Below are 22,318 nucleotides of genomic sequence, written 5' to 3'. Positions count from 1 at the left end.
AACATACACTTTATTTTTTTTTTTTATTGAAAATAGATATTTTTGGGGGGTTGGAGAGATGGATCAGCCGTCAAAAGCACTGGCTGCTCTTCAAAGGTCATGAGTTCATTTCTAAGCAACCACATGGTGGCTCACAACCATCTATAGTGAGATCTTGTGCCCTCTTCTGTCATGTAGGCAGAGTACTATATAAATAAGAAACAAATCTTTTTTAAAAGAAAATAGATTTCTTATACAATATATTATGAATATGGTCTCCCCTCTGTTTCTTGTTAGAAATCAAGCAGGCATTTAAGGAATAATAGAAAAGTACAATAAGATAAATTTAAAAACAAGCAAATTGGAGTAGGACAAAGCAGCCAAACAAGAAAAAGCACAAGAAACACATATAGACGTAGAGACACACTTGTTCACACGGGAATCCTATAAAAACACAAAACTAGAAGCCATAACATATATTGGCTTTGGCCAAGGTCATATTACAAATGACCTGTAAAGTTAAAACAAAACAAAACAAAACAAACCCTCTGACTTAAAATTATAAGACAAAGCTGGCCGTCTGCTGCTGGGCATGGGGCCTGCCCTTACGTGTGGTTTGTTTTCCCAGTGAGACGCCCTCGGAAAAAGCTAACTTTTCATTGGCAAGTGGCTCTCAATTGGAGATTGCCTCTGATTAGAACTAGGGATCGGTGCTTGTATCCACTTCTCCTTTCAGCTCTAGGACCCACTGTGGTCAGGCCCCTGCAGGCACTGTACATGCCTCAGTCTCTGAGTTCATGTGTACATCAGTGCATTCTGTAGAGAAGGCCTTGATTCCTTGCTGCCTTTCATCCCTTCTGGCACTTAGACTCTTTCTGCCTCCTCTTCTGTAGAGTTCCTTGAGCCCTGAAAGGAAGGATTTGATGAGACATCCCTTTTAGGGCTTAGTGTTCCAAGGTCTCTCACTCACTGCATATTGTCTGGCTATGGGTCTCTATAGTTGTTCCCAGCTGCTCTAGCAGAAAGCTTCTCCAGTGATGGCTGAGCAAGGCACAGCTCTATGAATATAGCAAGATGCCATTAGGAGTCCTTTGATTGCTGTGTTCCTTTAGCAGAACAGTTGTATTTGGTTCCCCTGGGTCCCTGGCCTGTGGTTCAGGCTGACCACCCGAGCAGCATTGTTTGGGGTTCCATGTCAAGAAGTGGCCTTCACTCAGATCAGATACAAGCCTTGTGACCCTGTTGCAGCAGCGTATCTGGGTCACTCTTGTAGATCAAAGGACTTGTAGTTGGGTTGCTGTTTACCTTTCTCTGGGGTAGTGTGCAGAGTGCCTTCCTGTGCCCTGAACAATAGTCAGTAGAGGTGAAGGCTCAAGGTGGACACCAGCTTGACGGCTCCATGGTCAGCGAGTTGTGTTGGTGCTGTCTTCAGTGGGTCTCTACCGTCTGTGAAGAGCCACCAATAGCCTTGGCAGCAGCCTGAGTTGTTTGTGGGTTCTCATGGGGTCCCTTTGGCCAAGAGCTCAGTTAGATGTAATCCTTTCCTGGTATTGAAAGCTTCATTTGGGGACAAGAAATGTCCAGCTGGGGCTCCATCTCCTCTGTTGTCTGGTGATTTCATTTAAATTGCCTTCATATGTGTGTGTGTGTGTGTGTGTGTGTGTGTGTGTGTGTGTGTACATACATATATACACATACACAAAACACATATGCTATATATATGTAAGCATATAAATGTTTTAGGAACCTTCTGCTGTATTAGGTTTCCATATGACTCAAATGGCCCTTAGTTGTTTTTTTTAATTATTTTTTTATTAATTACAATTTATTTATTTTGTGTTCCAGCTGCAGTCCCCTCTCTCATCCTTTCCCAACCCCTCCCTTCCTCCCTCTTCTTCTCGTTCAATCCCTCTCTAAGTCCACTGAAAGGGGAGGTTCTCCTCCCCTTCCATCTGACCCTAGCCTATCAGGTCTCATCAGGACTGGCTGCATAGTCTTCCTCTGTGCCTTGGCAAGGCTGCTCCCCCCTCAGGGGGGGGGTGACCAAAGAGCCAGCCACTGAGTTCATGTCATTAGGAACAGCTCCTGTTCCCCTTATTAGGGAAACCACTTGGAGACTGAGCTGTCATGGGCTACATCTGTGCGGGGGTTCTAGGTTATCTCCATGAGTGGTTCTTGGTTGGAGAATCAGTCTCAGAAAAGACCCATGGGCCCAGATTTTTCCTATCCTTCCCCACATCCCTCTCTTATGCCCTTCTATCCCCTTCCCTATTGGATCCTCCCATTCTGGTTCCCTTCACCCCATCCATCTTTAACTGTCTTTTCTATTTCTCCTTCCTAGGGAGCTCCATCCCTCCCCTAGTTCCTTATTCTGTGCTTAGCCTCTGTATGGACTATAGCTTGTTTATCTGTCATTTAACAGCTAACATCCTCATAGAAGTAAATACATACTGTATTTCCTTTCGGGGTCTGAGTTGTCTCTAGTCTACTCCCAGTGTAGACTAGAGACATTTAGAATATATGTTGTTGGTTCTAAAAGCATGATAATGTATTAAATCAGGACAGGTCAGACCTATACTACAAGGTAATAAAATCTTACAAAATTATAGTTTTTAATATGAAGTAGTATGCTATGGTCACATGAATAGACACGATAGTAGTTCATAGTAACAATACAATAATACGGTTTTCGCATCGGAAATGAAAGATGCAAACTAAAGTTGAAAATATATAAATTACTTAATAAATGTAAAAAAAGTATTGTGGCTTGTAGCAGTTTTGGAAGTAGACCGAGGTGGAAAATTATAGGTGCTTTGTAGAGAGATGAGCAAAGGAAAGTCTGTCCTGTGAAAATGGACAAACACCTTAGAATTGACTATCGGATTGGTGGCCTGACTTAACTTTTTGAATGTTTTAACATTATTATCTCTGTGATATAAGCTGAAAAAGAGGAGTGAAGAGCCAGCCAGTAGTAACGCAACGCGTCTACAGATGCTTTATTAGTATTTCTGTGAAGTGCTCCATGGGAAAATTAGTAAATTTACGTAAGGACAGGCTCAGACTCACCCACAATCACAGAAGTCTGGGCCGCAGCTTCTGCCTAAAGTACCGGCAGGGCTATTCCGGACCTAGCCAGCGCTGGCCCCTTTCCCACACTGCCGATAGCAGGGTAGATGGGCCAGGCTGCTCCCGTGAATCGTTGCTAACGTGGCCACGGCGTGTTTGACTCAGGATTCACTCCCTGCAGTGTAGCCTAGGAAATCTAGAGTGAAAGCACGCACCAGCCCGGTGCGGCCGTCATTGTCGTTTGTGATTCCTAGCCACGCAAGCACTTTGGGGTCACTGAAGGGGCTCCTCAGAAACGCAGCCTTGGAAGCTCTGACGTTCGTGTACGGGGCTGCTCAGATTCCTTGTTTAGTAAATGTCCCAAGGAGCTCTGGTCACACTTGGCCTTGGGTACGGTCACACGTCCCTGTCACTAGTGAGGAGCTCTGGTCACACTTGCCTGTGCACCTTCACACTTCCAGTCACTAACGAGCATCCTGGTTCTCATCAGTGAAGAGAGTGCACAGCCGAGAGCCATCTTGCTCTGGAGTTGAGGGGAAGTGTGCAAGCGTTTGTTCCTGTTAATTACAAGTGGGCTAGTCTGGAAAGAGTGGTGAGTTTGCGTTTGTTTTGAATCCTGCAGGCGTGCTATTACCAGATCCAGCGGGAGAGGCTGAACTAGAACGGGAGCCAGGCTGTCTGCTGTGGAGGTCGCAGCCCTGTCTGGAGTCTCTGGTGGGGGCACGGAACACTGTTGAAACTGGAATGGACTTGATGTTATTTTGGTTGTAATTTCTGAGCCTTACTAATACTTAGATTCCCTGAGCCCAGGGTGGAAAACATACTGTATCGTTCAAGTGGACGCTGGGAAAGGAAATAGGAATCAGGTTAGACAGCCTTTGGCCTGTGCTAAGATCCGTTCACCTGCTCAGAAAAGGAAACCGGGTTACCCTTTCCTAAAGTGAAAGCTCTCCGCTCCGTGAAGTGACAGGAAGTGTCCAAGAAAGCTGCTGACATGAACGAAGTTGGTGACTATCTTTAAGATCCTACTTTGTCCAAATCCATTTGCACTGACCCTCATCCCTTGGCAAGGAGCAGGTTTTACTTGAGACTGAAGTAGCCAGCTGTACCTTACCTTCCTGGACCCTTTCTAGCCACATGTGAAGCATGCTACTTGGCTAGGGGAAGGAGAAGAATTTTTAAACTGCAGTTTTAACCTTTTTAAAGCCCCTCCACCAGGGTATCCCGTGAGGAGACACCAACCCCCTGGTTCCAACGTGGAACGCGTCCTCGAACGCGTCCAAATAGGATCTTCTGCCTCCTGATGAAAAAGAACATAGGAATCCACTGGAATGCAAACACTGACCCCGAGCTGCTACACGCCTCGCTGGTCTGGGGCACACTGCCTTCCCAGGAGGCTCCTGAGCTTCTGAGCACAAGCTTGTGTGGAGACGGAAGACGGGAAACATGGAAGGAAGCAAGGAACCGCAGCAGCCCCAGCCCAGAGCGTGGGTCTTCCCTGAACCTCACACTGAACTCAGGAAGGAAGGAGAGACAAGCTCTGGCATTTCCCACCTCAAAAGTATTGTGACACTGCAACATTTTCACGGTTTGCTTTTTTACAAACATCCCACTGTAGGTTGTCGGTTTACACCCTAGCGGTAACGCTCGTAACTGTCCGGATAACACAGGTGCTCTTCTGTCTCATCCTCTGTGCTCCAGGCTGAGCACGGTGTCCTGATTCATGTGAAGTGACTCAGCAGGCGTTACTTTTGAAAAGGATCATGATTTATGAGCTACTTTGTAATCAAGACAAGCATTTGTTAAAACACTGTTTCGGAGTGTTGGCTGTAATGTAACAGCACTTTTCATAATAAATGACATCCATCTCTAAGAAGTTGTTCTGTGACTAGAAACGACATGGGGCAGATGCAATTTAAACGCTGCTCAGCTCAGAGCATGTCTTTGTCCACAGTGTAATCCACACTGACCTTGGGGCCCCTGGGTTTAGCTCACCTACCTGCAGCCAGTTTGCTGACAAAGAACAAGTTGACTCTGACCCTGCTACCCCAGGATAAGAGTCTTCAAGGAAACCTGTTCCTTTGCATAAAGGCATTTGGCTTTTGTTATCTTAGTTTTTCTTTAGGGAAGGGTAGGGAGGGGGGCTCCTGAGACTGTTTCCATCTTTCCACTCAATGCCTTCTGCCAGAATGAGCCAGCACCCATGGGAAGGGACCACCCTCACTCCCTTTTCCATTGCTGATATTTCTGCCTTTGTGGACCAACACACAAGTGCCACATTTGGCCAGTAAAGACAAAGTAATTGAACATCTAGCTCCTTGAGAGAGAGAAAGATGGGGTAAGAGTGGAAAAGGATAAAAACCCTGAACTGAAGAAATCCTCAAATGGCAGCATGCCAACCCATCTCTGGCAACACACTGCAATTCATCCTTCTATTTTGGCCTTAAGTGAAACTGTCTAACCATTTTGTATTTTTCAGTCTATACACTTTCTGAGTTACATCTTTTTGTTGTTTGTTTTCGAGACAGGGTTTTTCTGTTGTAGCCCTGGCTGTCCTGGAGCTCACAGAGATCCACCTACCCCTCCCCCACCTACCCCTCCCAAGTGCTGGGACAAAAACGTGTGCACCAGTGCCACCCGGCTAGCTGCATTTTTTTTTAACTTAAATATTCCACATTGATTTATTTATTCCATAGTAGTTGCATCTTAAAACAATAAATTTTCAAGTTGTGTGTGTGTGTAAACCCCTACATCTCCAGGTTTCTATCTTTGACTAGAAGCGCCCAGCACCCATGTAACTGACAGGAAGATCCTGATGGCTGCTCACAACAGCCCCACGGACAAGGGTCAGCCCCAGCTCTCCCCAGTTTCCAGCACTGCATGGCCGTGACCTGCTCTGCGCGTGAGCTGGGACCCAGCCCGGAGCTTCCCTGCTCTCAAAGACACCCCTTCAGAGCTGTTCTACCTTAGGACTTGAAAAACTGAAATTTAAAAGAAAACTAAACTCCTCAGGTGGGGGTGGTTGCACACCTTTATAATCTCACCCCTGGAAAGGAGGGTGAAGGCAGAAGGGTGGGAAACTCAGAAGTTACCCTTGGTTACCTACAGAGTTTGAGGCCACCTAGGCTACATGAGACTCTGTCTCAGAACAAACAAACAAACAGAAGAACAAAAACTGAAAAAGTAGAAAAAAAATCTGTTGTGGTGTGTGTTATCCGGAAACATTAACGACTTGGGGGTAGGGTAGCAGCGAGAAAGAAGAAGCCACCAAGGTGGGACATGATGCAGATGAGCTGTTTCCATAGCAGGACAGTGAGGGCTGGTGCTAGAGGCTTAGGGGGGGGTCAGCCTTCAGGCTGCAAGGTCAGGATTAAGTCAAAGAGGATGTGCAGAGATTTTATCTAGAGTGGCAGGTGACTGGCAGCTGAGGCCACCGGTGTTTCCTGCTCGCCTTTCTCCTCACAGGAGCGGTGCTGCTGCGTGTTTCCATCCTCACAGGTAAGAGACTCCTAACACTGCCAGAGTCACAGATAACCCTGGGCAGTCTATTTCAAAGTGCTTGACCGCCATACAGGGCCGTCTCTTAAGTGTGGGCCCGTGAGTTGTTACAGAGGTCAGGGAAACGGGCTATGGGTCCCGAAGCAGAGGAAGTCAGCAGGTTTCTAACGGTTGCAGGATCTGATTTCGATAGTGAGAAGTGTTTTGGAAAACAAGCATGATGGGTAGGAGGTCAGAACTTTGAATAGCAATTAGTATATTTTTTAAAACAGAAGGAAATACTGGCTTAAAATATTTTAATTATGCATGTGTGTGTGAGTGAGCGAGCCCTAGTGCCACAGAGTGCTTGTGGGAGTCAACTGAAGAAAGAGTTCTCTCCTCCTGCCATGTAGGTTCAAGATCAGGCTTGGCAGCAAAAGCCTTTTTTCCCCTGCTGAGCCAGCTCAAATGCCCAAAGCTGACTTTTAAGGTGATACTTGCGTTCCAGTATCTGTAGTGATCACTTGCTCGATTGCCAGCTTTTAATGCTTCTTCAGATTCCCTGCCTCTTTATCCCATAAGTTACCTGTCTGGAATCTTTGATTCTGGGGAAACTCAAGCCAAGGCACTTATGAGGCTATTTTTTTTTTAAATCTACTTAATACCCTACCAATAATAAAAAGGACAAGTTAAAGGAAGATACAGAGCGAGGCATATATATCAGCTGGTAGAATGCTTGCCTTGGATACGTGAGGTCCAGGGTCCAATCCCCAGCACACATAAACCAGATGTGGTCAAACATGCCTATAATCCCAGCACTGGGGAACATGAAAAGTTCAAGAGCATCTGGTTATGTAAGACCTGGGGTCTCACAGCTCAGGAGTTCAATCGTGCCCTTCCCAGAAACTCCCCCAGACCAAGACTTGTTGCAAAAGCAAGAGGTTTATTAACCATTGTACAACGGGGTCACCCCTGCCGGTCAGCAAAGAGTGGCACCCAGAGACAAAGGCCTTTAGGTTTTTAAAAGAAAAATTGCGGGAAATTTGAAGTTGCAGTTTTGGCAATTTAGGATTGGATGAAGACGTTATAAAGTAAGATAATTGGTTAGTCTTAGGTGCTCAAGCTTGGCCAGTCCTGCCAAGTGTGGATGCAGCTGCAATTTAAGGTGGGGGTGGTTAGCTCATCCTTGAAGATTAGGGCTGCGGGCTCTTGGCTGGAGGTCAAAAGCTACTCAGAAGAAGTCTAGGTTCGTTGTTAAGAAACGCTATCTCAAGAACAAGGGTCTGGTCCTCCTTTTGCTGAGTGAAGGTCATTGCCTGCTTGCCCTTTTTTTATATCTGTCCTCACAGATAGGGTCACATTCCTTCACTCTCTGGAAAGGTACTAAGAGGCTTTAGCTTAACCTGGACCTAAAACTCAAAACTATAGGCTTTAGAAGACATATAGGTTACAAAGTAAGTCTAACCCTTTCAGTTATCCTTGACTACAAACAAGTTTAGGGCCAGAGTGGGCTACAAACAGAAAACCAACAAAACCAAAATAACTCCTCATCAGATACTGTGTATTTCAATGTGTGAGTGTGGAACATCGCCTTTAACTCCCTGTTGAACCTTCTCAAAGCCCTGAAAGTATGCGGCCGCCTTGAAGGCAGGGACAGGTGTAATCCTACAGCGGTGTGTTGTGATTTCCCGAGTCACCGCAGGATTACCCTGAGGAAATGATTTCCTGATTTGTACTAGGTAATATTTACTATGCAACAAATTAAGTTCATTGTCCAATTATGCTAGTAGCATTTCCTCAAATTCAGTGGTTTCAAAATTACAAACTATTTTGTGTTTATTAAAAGAAAAGTTGAGTCGTCCCGTATTGTCTCTCTTCTCCCCCGCCCCCCCCCCCACACCTCCCACCCCAGACAGGGTTTCTCTGTGTGGCCCTGGCTGTCCTGAACTCACTCTGTAGACCAGGCTATCTTCGAACTCACAGAGATCCACCTGCCTCTGCCTCCTGAGGGCTGGGATTAAAAGCGTGCACCACCACCGCCTAGCTTGAAAAGTTGTGTTCTAAGTTCAGATCATTCTGGGCTTGATTTATGTTTGTTGCTCCAGTGACAGGAAAGTCTGGCGAGACATTTGCACGTGGTTGTGCATCATGTAGAGTAACTTCTAAAACTTTGCTGAAGATCCCACCTTCCCTTTGCCCTGTTTCCTTAACCTGTCCTCACCCTCTAGGGATGTGATAGCTGGAAATCATGCTGACATCTTGGAGCAGGTAGATGTACCCAGGGGTGGGGCAGCGAGCTGCTAGGACCCTGTGACCTCCATACTTGAGGCTGACCTACCAAGCCTGGATTGCCTCTGCCTCTGAACTGTCCAATAAGCAATGCAGAAACTTCTGCTCCACTAGGCCACTGTTAGTTTGGATTTCTTGTTTGTGAGAGTAAATGTATCGGCAGCAATGTTTTTGCAAAACACTTTAAGCCATTCAAACCCGCTGCTCAAGGTGAGTGTTGAAACTGAAAGGGTTACAGTATGACGAGCCCCCACACATTCGGAGGCTGTTGTCTAGGACTCAGACAGGTTAGAGGATGGGCCAGGAAGTGGGGGAGGCAGATCACTGTTACACATAGTTCCCTCCAGTCTTCTTCTCCAGAAATTGTGCAACTGATCAGAGACACCCAGGAGAAACCAGCGCAGTGCCCAGAATGGCACATCAGTGTGTGTTCAGGCGGGGCGGCCCTCTGAGCACTCGACAGTGGGTAATTCATCCAGGCAAACAGAGGGGAAGCAGACCGATAGAACATGGCTTGAAGGTGGCCAGGCTGGGGAGATGGCTCAGTGCACAAAGACACTTGCCATCAAGGCTGGCCGCCTGAGGCTGGCTCCCATGAAACACAGCGGAGGAAGAGAACTGTCTCGTGCAAGAAATCCTCTGATCTCTCAACCTGAACTGAGCCATACACATGAGTGTGTGTCTGTGATTAAACATAATATAAAAGAATTTACTTCAGAAAAAAGATGGAGTAGGGGAGCGTTTTACAGAACAATAGTTTCCTCTTTCACACAGCTGGTAGCAGCTGATTTGGAGAGGAAGTGTCCCAGGACAAGGCTGTCTTACCTGGTGTGTGTCCTAGGGTGTGGCCCAGTGCTTGCCACTCGGAAAAACTGTTGTTGAGAATACAGTCCAGTGCGCCGAGCTCTGTGTGGCTGAGGGGCCATCCATTGACCTGCTTCCCGTCCCTGACTTCCTCTTCCACGCTCCAGCAGGACGATGATTGAGGCTGACAGAGGGGCAGAGCTGACAGAAGAGGACAGGGCTCTACCCACGGCACCCGATCCCGAGAATGGTATGTGTCGCCGGAGATCCTTTTCTAGACCCGAAAAGACCTAACAATGAAATCGGAACACATGGCCAAGTACACAGGGTGACTTGCTGTGATCCTTACGGGGGGCTTATTCCACACCTTTGCCCACTAAGCTCGTGTTAATGACTCAGAGAGCGGCTGCCAGTGCAGGAAAGACACGGCCGTGGAGAGCGGGGACCCCATCAGGCCACACTGTTTCATGGGCCAGGAAGTGGGGGAGGCAGATCACTGTTACACATAGTTCCATCCAGTCTTCTTTTCCAGAAATTGTGCAACTGATCAGAGACACCCAGGAGAAACCCAGAACCTCACAATTTGCTCACATCCAGAGTAACACGTAAAAGAGGTTTTTATAATGAAAAATTCAAGGACTCTCTCTCTCTCTTTCTCTCTCACACACACACACACACACACGCTCACACACGCTCACAATAAGGAAATGTGAAAAGTCTAATTGGGAGGGCCAGCCGCCTGGCTCAGCGGGTAGACTAGCCACCGAGCTGACAGCAGCTCCATCCCAGCACCCACACGGTCCAAGGAGAGTCCTAACGCCTACACGTCATCTTCTGACGTTCACATGAACGCTGTGCCCTGCATGGCGCCCCCACCCCCCACCCTGGTCTCACACAAATAACTCAGTGTCATTTGAAAACCTTAAAGTCTAGTGGAAGAGGTTTTCAGTAACGCTTTCAATAAGTATTTTCAGAAAGGGAGTCTGGGGTAGGGAAAGACAGTCCAGAAAACAGCCGGATGGCGCAGGGATCAATTCCTGTCTGGTGAGGCGGACGAGGGGACAGCGATGTCACTGTCCTCGCGGTGTCTCCTGGCCACCTTTCTTCTGGTCCATGCCGCCGTTTGGTCTAAAGTCAGTCACAGCCCGTGAGAAAGCTAGCTTCTTTAAGCTTGCCCCAAGGAATTTGCTTCTCGCCTAGTCCACGGCGTCTTCTGAAATTTGTCACGTAAAGGATGGGACGAGGTTTGGAGCCTCCCTTAGGCCTTAGATCCAGTGCTGTCACCACAGAGACAGGGTGTCCAGCGAGCTCCAGTCTTCCTTGCCACCGCTGCCCTCCAGCTGGCCTCTGTCCTTCTCTAGGCCTCTCTGGGATCCTGAGGCTCCTGCTGCGGGAGCTGAGTCTTTTCTACAGCCGGGACGTGAATGGCGTGTGTCTCTTGTACGACCTCCTCCACTCCCCGTGGCTGCAGGCTCTGCTGAAGGTGAGTGAGTGAGTGAGTGAGCGAGTGCTTAAAGCCTTTGCTTGCTCGGGGCTGGCAGAAGCCAGTGTCCTGGCCCGCCCATTCGGGTTGCTGTAAAAGCGTGCCAAAAAGTGTTTCTTTGCTTTCAAAAATGAAACTACATCTTCTTTATTTCACATACTTTTAATTTGAGAAAGAAAGAAAGAAAAAAAAAGAAACCCTCCATAAAATCCCAGTTCTCAACATCCAACATTGCTGTCAGAGAGGGGAGGATTTTCCTGTCTTGAGATACAAAAACAGGAAAGGAGAAGACATTGGCAGAGCCCAGATGGATCAAAGCTAGTCATGGCTGCTTGAGGAACCACAGGAAAAACTCTGCAAAGGTCACAGGCTTTCCAGGGGAACTCTAAACTGCTTCCCTGTGAGATGCATTCACAGAATCCTCAAGTCGGAGGCCATCAGCAGGAACAGAGGTGCTGGACTCTCTGCCGGCACTCATCATGAGTGCCCAGGCCCACAGTGATCATGGCCGGAGTGGATATGAGCATCCTCCAGTGAGAAGCCAGAAAGGAGAAGTGCAGCTTTTCACAGCAGCACCCACCAGTGTCCTCGACAGCTTCTTTTTGTCAGTCCCTGTCATTTGCTGCAGGGACTCCACACCTGGGTGGTCAGAGTTGATTTCCAAGTGCTTTTGACCATGATATAGTCCTGGTCGAGCTGACTCTGTGAGTGCCTGGCCTTCATGAACGGCTCTGTGTTTGCTGTCCAGCTACAGCTGCTCCTCACAGTGCAGTGGGGTAAGAACACCTTCTCCATCTTATGCAAGATCTCCCTCATGATCTTGCAGAGATTCTCCAAATTTGATTTACTCTGCTCCACTTTTTTTTCCTGGTAGCTCCAGACCATCTTTGTCCACAGAGACCAGGCTCTTCCCATCCACTCCTTGAGGTGATGCACGTCAGACCTGTCAAGAGGGTTGAAACTTGCTTCCCCGCCCTCTCAGTGAAGGCAGAGCTGGCCTCCTGTCCTTTGCTCTCCCTAGTGATGTAGTAGATGGACTTCTGAGTCTCCTTCATGTCAAACATATGCTCTGACTTGGAAGCCAACATTTCTCCATAAGTACAGTAGCTCAGAGAAGCATCTTGGTGGGGGCAATCTCATGGCCTCCAAGTTTCAATTCTTAGACTACCTCATAAAACTTCTTATAGCTTTCCTCCTGCTTCAAAAACTTGGGGCCCTTCTTCATAAGGTTCTTGTGAATGACTCTGAAGACTTTGTTCTGCTGGAGCGTTTCTTGGAGATGCTGAAGGGCAGGCCCTCAGAACCAACCGTGCCACAGTTGAAGTTGAGATACTCTCGGGTCTCACCTCATTTTGGCTGTCCATGAAGAACTCACGATGGGCATAGCTTGATGTTGTTCCTTTTGTTCTCAAGGAGGTCAAAGGGAGCTAGCCAGAGCACAAAGGGCAATGTCCTCGATCCCAGCCAACTTCCTACAGAGAAGTGCTGGACTGCTAAGCTACTTCTCAGTCACTGAAGAGGCTCTCACAGACTTCCTCATATTCTCCTGAGTGATGTCAGCCGTGTTCCTGGTCCCAGTGGGGTTGGTCTTGTTCAGTTCTTCTGATCAATGTATTTCGCCTTAAACTTCTTTTTCAATCTTTCCCATCGTCAGCCTCCTCATTTGATCCCATGTCTTCGAGCTTAGCCTTTCTTTTCACCGTTCTTGGTTTTTTTTCTTCTTTCTCTTTGCGTCATCATCACTGGTCTCCTCCAACAGAGAGTGGTGGGTTACCCCATCATTGCTAGTGCGACTTCACCTTTGACCCTCCTCCTCTATTCGCCTTGGTACTATGTGAGGCCATTGCTGGTGCTACAGCCAGCTCTGTAACTGCCTGTCTGACATGCGCAAAGCCGTGGATTAGATCCCATCACTGTGCAAAACAGGTGTGTTAGTCACTGTTCTATTGCTGCGAAGAGCCACCATGACCAAGGCAAGAAAGAAGGCATTTAATTGTGGGCTTGCTTACAGTTTTACAGGGTTAGTCTAGGATTTTCCTGACAGGAAACAGTCATGTCATGGGAGCAGGAGCAGAGACCTTTATATCCTGGTCTGAAAGCAGCTGGCAGAGAGGGAGACACTGGGCCTGTCATGAGATGTTGAATCCAAAGCCCATCCCAGTGACACACCTCCTCACACAAAGCCACACCCACTCCAACAAGGTTACACCTCTAATCCTTCCCTAAAATACCACTCCCTAAGACCGACCGAAATTCAAACAAATGAGCCTGTGGGAGCCATTCTCATTCAAACCACCACACCAGGCAAGATGGTGCACACCTGTGATCCCAGCACTCAGGAGATAGTGGCAGGATGGTCAGAAGTTCAAAGTCACCCACGGTTACAAGGTCAATTTGAAGACAGCCTGGAATCAATGAGACACTACTTCCAAAAAAGCAGAGAGAGAAGATACACACACACACACACACACACACACACACCACACACACACCACACACACACACACACACACACACACACAGGCACGCATGCTCTGGTAGGGAGAAGGGAGAAAGAGAGAAAGAGACAGACAGAGACATACGTAGACACACCCCTGTTAGCTTTGGAAGCATTTAGGCATGAAAAACTATGTCTACCCCTTTCTTTACTGCCCCCGACTTATTTTTTTCAGAGGCCCCTAGAATCTCAAACCATCACCAAACTGGCTATCAGCAACCCTGGATCAGCTCCCCCACAGTCCTTTGTCCTTGAGCCAACAAGTCTGGATGAATAAGAATGCTTTTACAAAAGGGGCACACTTTTATAAAAGGGGCACGTTTTAATCCCAGCAATTGGGAGGCAGAGGCTGGGGGTGGGTCTCTGTGAGTCAGACAAGTGAGTCATTTGTCTACATAGTGAGTTTCAGGAGAGTCAGGGATACAGAGTCTTGTCTATATCAAAACAAAACAAAATGTCTTTTCACTTTTGTTAAAGTCAGAAAGTAAAACATCCATAGTTCTGGTTGGACTATTTCCTTACCCTCATACAATCTTTTGTTTGTTGTTTTGGTTTTTTCCAATACAGGGTTTCTCTTGCAGCCCTGGCTGTCCTGGATCTTGCTTTGTAGACCAGACTGGCCTTTAATTCAGAAATCCACCTGCCTTTGCCTCCCCAGTGTTGGGATTAAAGCCGTGCATACCATACAGTGATGTTCTGGACAAGTGTTCTTAAGAAAGATTCTTCTGAAGCTATTTTTAGGGATGTTTCTTCCAATTAAGCATGAGACATGGCCAGCTTTATCATGCATGCTAATATTATAGTCTTTAGAACTAAAGTGGTAATGTCCTCTGTATGACCAAAGACACATCACTCATTTTATAGCTCTTGACCCAGGGTCTTACTATTTAGCCCTGGCTGGCCTGGAACTCACTATGTAGACTGTGCCTAGTGAGCCCTTGACACCTACACGCCACCCCACCCCACCCCACCCCTCTCCAACACCATGCATGGCTGGGGAGTTTAGCTTGCATTATAAATGTCCAGCAGGCTCTTTGTGCTGAGCGCTTCCTGCAGCCATCAACCACCATAGATCGCCTCCTTGTACTCTTGCATACCCGCCCTCAGTACGGCTAGAAGCTCATTCATCACAGATAGGAATGGAAAAGGCTAAGACACTTCTTGGACATCCTTTCTCCATCCACAAGAAAAATTTGATTCACAAAATAGGATGAAGGGCGGCGCTGTGAAGTCAGGCGAGCTCTGCTTACTCGGCCTGACCCTCCATCGCGTACAGAAAAGAATCCGCAAGGATCAGGGGAGATGAAGCTGGAATGTGCACAAATGAATTTGTTCTGGAGAATTGCCTGAGGAAGGAGAACTAAACAGCCTCAAAGACCAGAGCAGAGCGTGGCTGCGCGCATTTCGAATGTCTGGCTTCTTACTCGGGATCCTAGCTGGGTCGTGAGCCATACCGTTCATGCCTCCACACTTGTCCAGCACAGAGGTCCTAAGGGGTCCCTCCCTCAGAGACCTCCCACCCTGAGAGGCCCCGCATGCATTGTGTATAGAGCTCTGTCGGTGTTGGTCCCAGAACTCTTCCCGTCACTTCTTTCACTTTGACAAGAGAAAAATTTGTACAGTTTTTATTAATGAAATTGCTGTGGGACGGTCAGGCTCCAGGCAGCAGGCAGGAGTGAAGCTTCTGAAGCACAGGGCCCTCGGGGAGGTGGGGGGTCCACACTCCACCCAGCTGCTGAGTCACAGTGCGGCTTGCTGTTCGGCTGTCAGCACGGCTGCCTCTCCCCCTGATGTCCTTCACTCTAGCATGTCCCTCGTCACATCTTCCGCATCGATTTCCCATCTTGCCCTTCTGCAGGTCTATGACTGCCTCCAGAAGTTTAAAGAGAGGAAGCTAGTTCCTGCTACAACTCATGCACAGATCTTATCCTGTGAGGTAAGACGGCTCTGTCCAGAAGGGTGGTAGAGCCCTCTCGTTATGTCCTCTGGCCTGTAGTTCTTATTTAAATGAGTGAAGGTTTCTGCTGGAAAAACTTGGGCAATGAGCATGCATTTTAAATAAATGTTCCTTTTAAAAAAAATATGGAACACTTCATGACTTTTCATATTAGCCTTGCACAGGCCATGCTAACCTTCTCCATATTGTTCCAGTTTTTAGTATATAGGCTGACAAAGCAAGCACTTAATAAATGTTCTTTTTTAAGATTTATTTATTATTTATACAATATTTTGCCTGCAAGCCAGAACAGGGCACCAAATCTCACTATGGATAGTTGTGAGCCACCATATAGCTGCTGGGAATTGAACTCAGGACTTTTGGAAGAACAGCCAGTGCTCTTAACCTCTGAGCCATCTTTCCAGCCCTTAATAAATGTTCTTAATTGAACTAATATAAAGAAGAAAACTGCCTTCTAAAAATCACACACACACACACACACACACACACACACACACACACACACAGACGTACGTGCATTTTTAGCCCATGACCACCTCTCCTTTTGCCCGTCTGTCTTTTACATTCAACTGTCCTTCTATAAACAGGGTGAAACTGCAGTAATGATTCTCCAGTTTCTATCACGGACCCTGTTTGGATTCCAGCCTTTGCTAGTCAACTTCAAGTTGGGTAGATACCATGAATGTAGTGTGGCCTCAACATGCCCCCTCCAGCTCACTCCTCCATGGCCGCTCCTGTCTCAGTTAATGACAGCGCTGTCACTGCAGGGCCATTGCCAGGCCAGAATCTGGGGGATAACCTGTGAGTCTGTTCTTTCTCTCACATCTCATCCAGTCTGTGGCAAATACCATCAGCTCCACTTCCAAATTCATCTGGACTCTCTTTCACTGGTCCCATGCCGCTCTCTCAGCTCTGCCTTTGCACCTCCATGTCTGCTTCTGACTGACATTTTCCATAAAAGCAAGTTGGGCCCTGTCGCTTCCCTGCCCTAGTCCTCCTTACACCCTCCCCCCCTCAGAAGAAATACCCAGATCCTTACCCCGGAACATGACTGGCCTCCCTGCGGCTTTCTTTCACGCTTGTTTTCTCCACCTGCTCTTTCTGCTGCACCCTTTCCCTTTGCCCTTCCGTAAGCCACGCTTGTGCTTGCTCGGCAATCCTCCACTCACACACACTCCAGGAAGAGCTCGTCCTGGCCACCCAGCTAAATGTGGCCTCCTTCCTGGAAGCCCCTGGCCAACTGCCTTGGTTAATTCTTAACTCTCTATATGAGACAAAATTGTTCATTTCTGTTCTGTTTATGGCCTGTGCCTCCTCACTGGGATGTGGATTCCTAGAAAGTGAGAATTATGTCTGTCTGTTAACTATTCTACCATCAGCCGAAACAGTGTCCAATGTATAAAACATGTTCAAAACCATAGAAGGAATCAGAGAGGGACAGAGAGAAGGGAGAGGGAGGGAGAGGGGAGAAGGAAGGAAGAGACTCTACCCTCCATTCCAGTGCTCAGCTGCCAGACTGTCCTCAGGGATCTGCAGGATAGCACACATGTGATATTTTACTCACTTGTAACCCACTGCACAGTTGTGAACCTGTGACCTGTGTGTTTTATTTGGCTGTGTGCAGTGACACTTGCCTGCTGAGGATTCATACTTTGGAAGGTGTAGTGCCCTCTGAGAGCGGATCTACAATTCATTCTAAGCCAGTTTACATTTGCAGCAGGCATCAAGAAACTGCCGAAAAAAATGACATACTTTTAGATAAAAATCACCATTCCCATTTTCGACCCCCCAAAAAATGGAGCTTCTCAAGAAACCAAGTGACCTGAATTCTCAGGTCACCTGTAACTCAGCTTCGTCTGCCCATGATACACTGACCATAAAGAGCCATGTTACCAACAGTGGAGGGAAAGGGCCTTGCTACATAGACTGTCGGGGCGTGGGGAATCAGATGTGGGTCCTCTGAAAGAGCAGCAGGCTCCCACAGCCCTGAGCCATCTCTGCAGCCCCAGGCGGTGAAGATGTTAAGTATTTTATTGCATTTTCCCTTTCGGAAACAGGGTCTCACCTGCAGGCCAGGCAAGCTGCTCTGTAACTCACTTTGCAGCCAAGCTAGTCGCAAACTTTTGGTGATCCTCACATCTCAGCCTCTCCAGGGCTGGGATTACCGGCATGAGCCACCTGTTAGCATACTTTATGCTGTATATTTTCCCACCATGAACCAGGTCTTGGAGCTCTTACCCAAAGCCTCCGGTTCTCCTGAGATCCAAGAGCTAAGACAAGTCCTGCAGGCTCCGCACTGCAAGGTAAGTCAAGGTTTGCCCAACGGGCATACAGACAGTCTGGAAGGGTAAACAAAAGTGCACACGAACGGCCAACAGATTGTACTTGAAGCTGTGGGGCTCCCGTGTGGCTAACCAATCAGTCACTGAGCACGTGCTGTCACATGTTTGGGAGAACACCCGGAACTTTCCGGGATGTCTCTCTCTCCCGAAAACATACTATCCCTCCAGAATTCTGGTTACAGAGAAATAATCTCTATACTTCCTCTCGCGTAGGGAAGATTTTGAATTTTGGATGCAGCGTATGAAATTATTTGGGTTAGACTTTACTTGCCTCTATGTGTATATGCCTGCGTGAGTCTGCGTGCACCCTACGTGTAAAGGTGCGTGTAAGCCGTCTGACGTGGGTGCTGGGAACAGAGCCCAGGTCCACTGAAAGGGCAGCCAGCTCCTTCTGAAACCTCTTAAACTCTGAGGCATCTCTCCAGCCCCTGAAGGAGATTACTGTACCCTTTTTAACCTCTGTATTCCCTGACCCCTCGTCCCCTCGTCTATGAAAAAGGGACGGTAAGTATACCTGCCTCGTAAGGGACTGTGACTGGATTTGCTGGGCACCGCACCTGACTCCAGGTGTGGTGTTTGTGGCTGTGTGTCTTATGCGGTACCCAGCCTCCGTCTTTGAGATGCACATGTGTCGCAGGTAACACCTGCTCACCTTTCTTCTCCTGTTCCCAGGCTTTGCTCAGTGCCCATGACACAGTAGCTCAGAAAGACTTTGAACCCCTTCTCCCGCCACTGCCAGACAACATCCCTGACAGTGAAGAAGCAATGAGGATTGTTTGTTTGGTGAAAAACCAACAGCCCCTGGTGAGGAAAACACTGTGTCTTTTGTTCCCGCCTTATGGCAGGCTTCATTGTGATGTAAGTTAGGCCTAATCGGCTCCGTTACACACAGAGAGAAAATAGTGCTGTGAAAGCCAATACAATGTTGCCTGTGGGTCAAACACTGCTTGCCATAATGTTTACAGGATGAAAAGGTTTCTATTTACTGTTTTGCTTTTATGAGAAGACAAGATAGAGTATAAACTTTTTTAGTGAAAGCCAGATATCTGTGTTATGTATTTTATTTGGTGCTGTGTATTTTCTTCAGTTCCAATACCCTGGCCTACATCTTTCTTTTCTATTAATAGAAAGCCGGTAAGACTTAAATTAATCTCTCTTGTGTTCTCTCCCCAGGGAGCTACCATCAAGCGCCATGAGCTAACAGGGGACATCTTGGTGGCCAGAGTCATCCACGGCGGGCTGGTGGACAGGAGTGGTAAGCAGGGGTGGCAAGGTGTAGGCGAGACACAGAGAACACTGGAGTCTCTGGCTTTCCCAGGAGTAGAGGAGTCCCTGCCTGCGCTTAGGTCAGGGTCTCCAGATACCCCTTGCTTGGCCAGAGCAGTAAAGAAACAAGGAACAGCCTCTTCAGCTTCCACGATGGCAGCACTCATGTTCATAGAGAACTGCCTCCTGTTTGTGCTTTTCCCCGTCACATGCATCTCTCCTTTGTCTTCATGCTTCCACAGCTGCCTCACTTCCTTGCTCCCCACAGTCTCCTGGAGCCTGCATGTGGCTGGCCTCCCGACATCATCTTGGAAACTCCTAAGGAGTCCCTTATTGCAAGTCCTCAGGCCCTTCTCTCATCTTTTCATCTTTGGCTCCTCCCCAATGGATCATCACCATCCTCGATTTCTCTCTAGACAACCATCCTGCTGCTGTGTCAGTTCTCTGAAACTTCCTGTCTCCTTGTATTTCTCAAGGCTTTCTAAAATATCCCCACATAATAATCACACATATTAACAAGCTACAGTATGTAAATAAAAAAATAAAACTCATATACATGACATGTAGTAATAGATCAAGATACTTGCTTTTCTTCTTTTCCTAAATTGAATTTTTTTCCACACAGTATATTCTGTTTACAGTTCGCCATCCGTCTCCTCCCAGATCTCCTTCACCTCCACACACACCCAATGCCATGCCCTTTTTTCTCTCTTTCTTTAGAAAAGAGATGGACAAACAAAGCAAGCAAGCAAGCAAGCAAACAAACAGAAACAAAAATATCTTTAAAAAAAAACAGAGAAAAGAAAAAACATAAGAAACACACACAAAGGAAACTCATAAGAACACAAAATTGGAGACCATAACGTGTAAGCAAATGACCAGTGAGGTAAAAAATGCCCAAAGCAATATGAGACCAAAGAAAAATCTACAAAAATAGCATTGAGTTCATTTGGGTCGGCCTTTCTACTGCTGGGCATGGGGCCTGCGTGTAAGTGTGGTTTGAATACCCAGTGAGACTCCATTGGAGAAAACTGTCTTTTCCCTCGGCAAGCTAGCCTCTTTGCTATGGCTCCTGTCATTTTCCCCTCTCAGCGCTGGGACCCTGTGTGGCTTGGACCTGTGCACGCTGCCACAGTCTCTGTGAGCTGACATGCCTGTCAGTCCTGTTGTGCCTGGACGGGGTTGTTTCCTTGGAGTCATCCATGCCCTCTGGCTCATCCTATCATCCATCCTATCATCCTGCCCCTCTTCCTCAAGGTTCCCTGCGCGTCCCCGTGGGGAGGGGCTTGGTGAAGACATTCCTTTTAGGACCAGGGGCTCTCACTCTCTGCACACTGTTCAGTTGTAGATCTCAGTGTCAGCTCCCATCTACTGGAGGACAAAGTTTGTCTGGTGGTGGCCGAGCAAAACACTGATGTGTGGGGAGAGAAAATGTTGTTAGGGGTCATTTTATTGCTTTGTTCCCTTAGCAGAACAATATATTTGGCTTTCCCCCGGACCTGTGGACAATCCACTCTCAGTTTCTTGGCCCCCCAAGCAGTGTCAGGCATGATATTTGAATCCTTATTTCCTTAAGCATTTACTGTTTGTTTGTGTTAAGAATTGTTTAGTCCTAAAATGCACAATCCATTATTCTGAAAGACAAGTATCCTACAGGGCTTTAGAGCATCAGAGTTAAAGGCTTTAGCTTTGTCTATGTGTCTGTATATATGTGTGTGTGTGTGCACAAGTGTTTATGTGTGTGTATATATGTATAATACATGTATATAATGGATGTGTATATGTTTATGTGTGTGCATGTTTCTATGTATGTGTGTATATATGGTTTGTGTGCATGCATGTGTGTTGTTGTTAGGGACTGAACCCAAGCTTTGCACACGGTAGGCAGGTGCTCTACCACTGAGCTGAGACCTTGAACTATCCCTGGCTTCTGCGCCCCTGATGCCGTGTCTCCACACCCAGTTCAAGGTTTCATCTTATTCTCCCAAGTGCCTCCCCCTTGGATCTTTTGAGGAATAGCCCATTCTTTTCCTTTTCATGAAATATTTACTCACCACTCTGACATCTTTAGTATTCTTCTGGCCAGCATTTGGTTCCATTTTAAAACATCAGAGTAGCAAAAACAAATCACTCTTGGTGCTGGCAGAGAAGCAGAAAACAGGGTGCTCACAGACAGTTATGGGGGTATAAGTTGGGGTAAACAGCTATTTTTTTTTATTTAACAATGTCAAACATGCTTGGGGTCATGAGCTGGTAGCTGGAATAGTGGCCCTCGTTCTGTTTCTTTGGACCCCTCTGTTTGTATCCCTGTTCCCCAGGATTGCTGTACGCTGGAGACAAACTGGTGGAAGTGAACGGAATTTCGGTGGAGGGCCTGGACCCCGAGCAAGTGATCCATATTCTGGTAACTGGCTCACCTCCTCGTTTTGTTAGTGATTTAGTGACCTGACATGCCCCACAGTGCGTGTGCTTTAGTGTGATGACCTTTGAGTCTCCCCCAGCCCTGGACCTTGTCTGCTGCCATGTAACTCACCAAGCTTCCTGTTTAATCCGCAGAAGTTCTAGCCCAGGCTGGGAAACAGCCCTTCCCGAGCACCCTCCTGAGGGCCAGCAGGCCCCCTCTACACACGCACAAGTTCCTCATGACCTGTGCCCAGTGCGAAGCTGAGCCCAGGCAGAGGTTTTGGAGACAGTTTGAACCTGAGAAAGGGTTCCCTCACTCCTTCCATTCAGGGACTTTCTCTGAGCAGCTTTGGGTGGGTCGAGAAAGGAGTGGCCAGAAGGCAATGCATGGCAGGAACAATCTGCTCTTGTTCCTCAGTGGCCAGTACTGAGAAAAAAGCATCTCCAAATTCAAGCAGGCTCCAGCATCCGCCCAGCCCATGTACCTAGATATCAGCCTTTTATCTTAAGTTCCGGTTCTCCTCTGTCAGGCTCATTCCTTCCTCAGCAGCGCAGTGTATTCCCCATTGAAGCATGGCAATGCCCGTCTCCCCCAGGTACACCCCAGGTAGTTTTCCCAGCGACGGCTTGGAGACCAAGGTGAGAAGTGATAAGAAATGCAGCCAGAGCTCCTAAGTATTTTCTAAGCTACTGCCCCAAGATTCCATGTGGTACGGAAGGTCCTGCAAAGGGAATTTGGAGTGTATCTATCGTGG

General features: G+C 47.5%; 2 protein-coding genes and 1 non-coding gene across 6 annotated transcripts in view; 2 read left to right on the top strand and 1 right to left on the bottom strand.

The window, feature by feature from the left end:
• Als2 (alsin Rho guanine nucleotide exchange factor ALS2) overlaps nucleotides 1-4,921 on the top strand; it is a 74,491-nt gene extending 69,570 nt beyond the window's left edge. For all 4 annotated transcript variants that reach the window (XM_060368412.1, XM_021652163.2, XM_021652165.2 and 1 more), the window contains one exon: nucleotides 3,668-4,921. In XM_060368412.1, coding sequence (XP_060224395.1) covers nucleotides 3,668-3,706 — 39 coding nt within the window. In that variant the 3' untranslated portion in view covers nucleotides 3,707-4,921. The remainder of the gene's footprint in view (nucleotides 1-3,667) is intronic.
• A 4,868-nt stretch (nucleotides 4,922-9,789) lies between these two features.
• The window catches only part of Mpp4 (MAGUK p55 scaffold protein 4), a 36,633-nt gene continuing 24,104 nt past the window's right edge, over nucleotides 9,790-22,318 (top strand). Inside the window, exons 1-7 of the mRNA XM_060367862.1 lie at nucleotides 9,790-9,865; nucleotides 10,977-11,098; nucleotides 15,454-15,531; nucleotides 17,775-17,855; nucleotides 18,567-18,698; nucleotides 19,068-19,149; nucleotides 21,479-21,564. Of these exons, the coding sequence (XP_060223845.1) occupies nucleotides 9,790-9,865; nucleotides 10,977-11,098; nucleotides 15,454-15,531; nucleotides 17,775-17,855; nucleotides 18,567-18,698; nucleotides 19,068-19,149; nucleotides 21,479-21,564 (657 nt within the window). The remainder of the gene's footprint in view (nucleotides 9,866-10,976; nucleotides 11,099-15,453; nucleotides 15,532-17,774; nucleotides 17,856-18,566; nucleotides 18,699-19,067; nucleotides 19,150-21,478; nucleotides 21,565-22,318) is intronic.
• LOC132648188 (U6 spliceosomal RNA) lies at nucleotides 15,672-15,775 on the bottom strand. The gene has a single exon (XR_009586564.1). It is a non-coding gene; the product is annotated as a U6 spliceosomal RNA (small nuclear RNA).

The sequence above is a fragment of the Meriones unguiculatus genome, chromosome 15 (genome assembly GCF_030254825.1).
Source record: "Meriones unguiculatus strain TT.TT164.6M chromosome 15, Bangor_MerUng_6.1, whole genome shotgun sequence".
In the NCBI taxonomy this organism is placed as follows: Eukaryota; Metazoa; Chordata; class Mammalia; order Rodentia; family Muridae; genus Meriones; species Meriones unguiculatus.
Note: the sequence above shows the minus strand (reverse complement) of the source record. Positions and strands in the feature narration are given on the sequence as shown.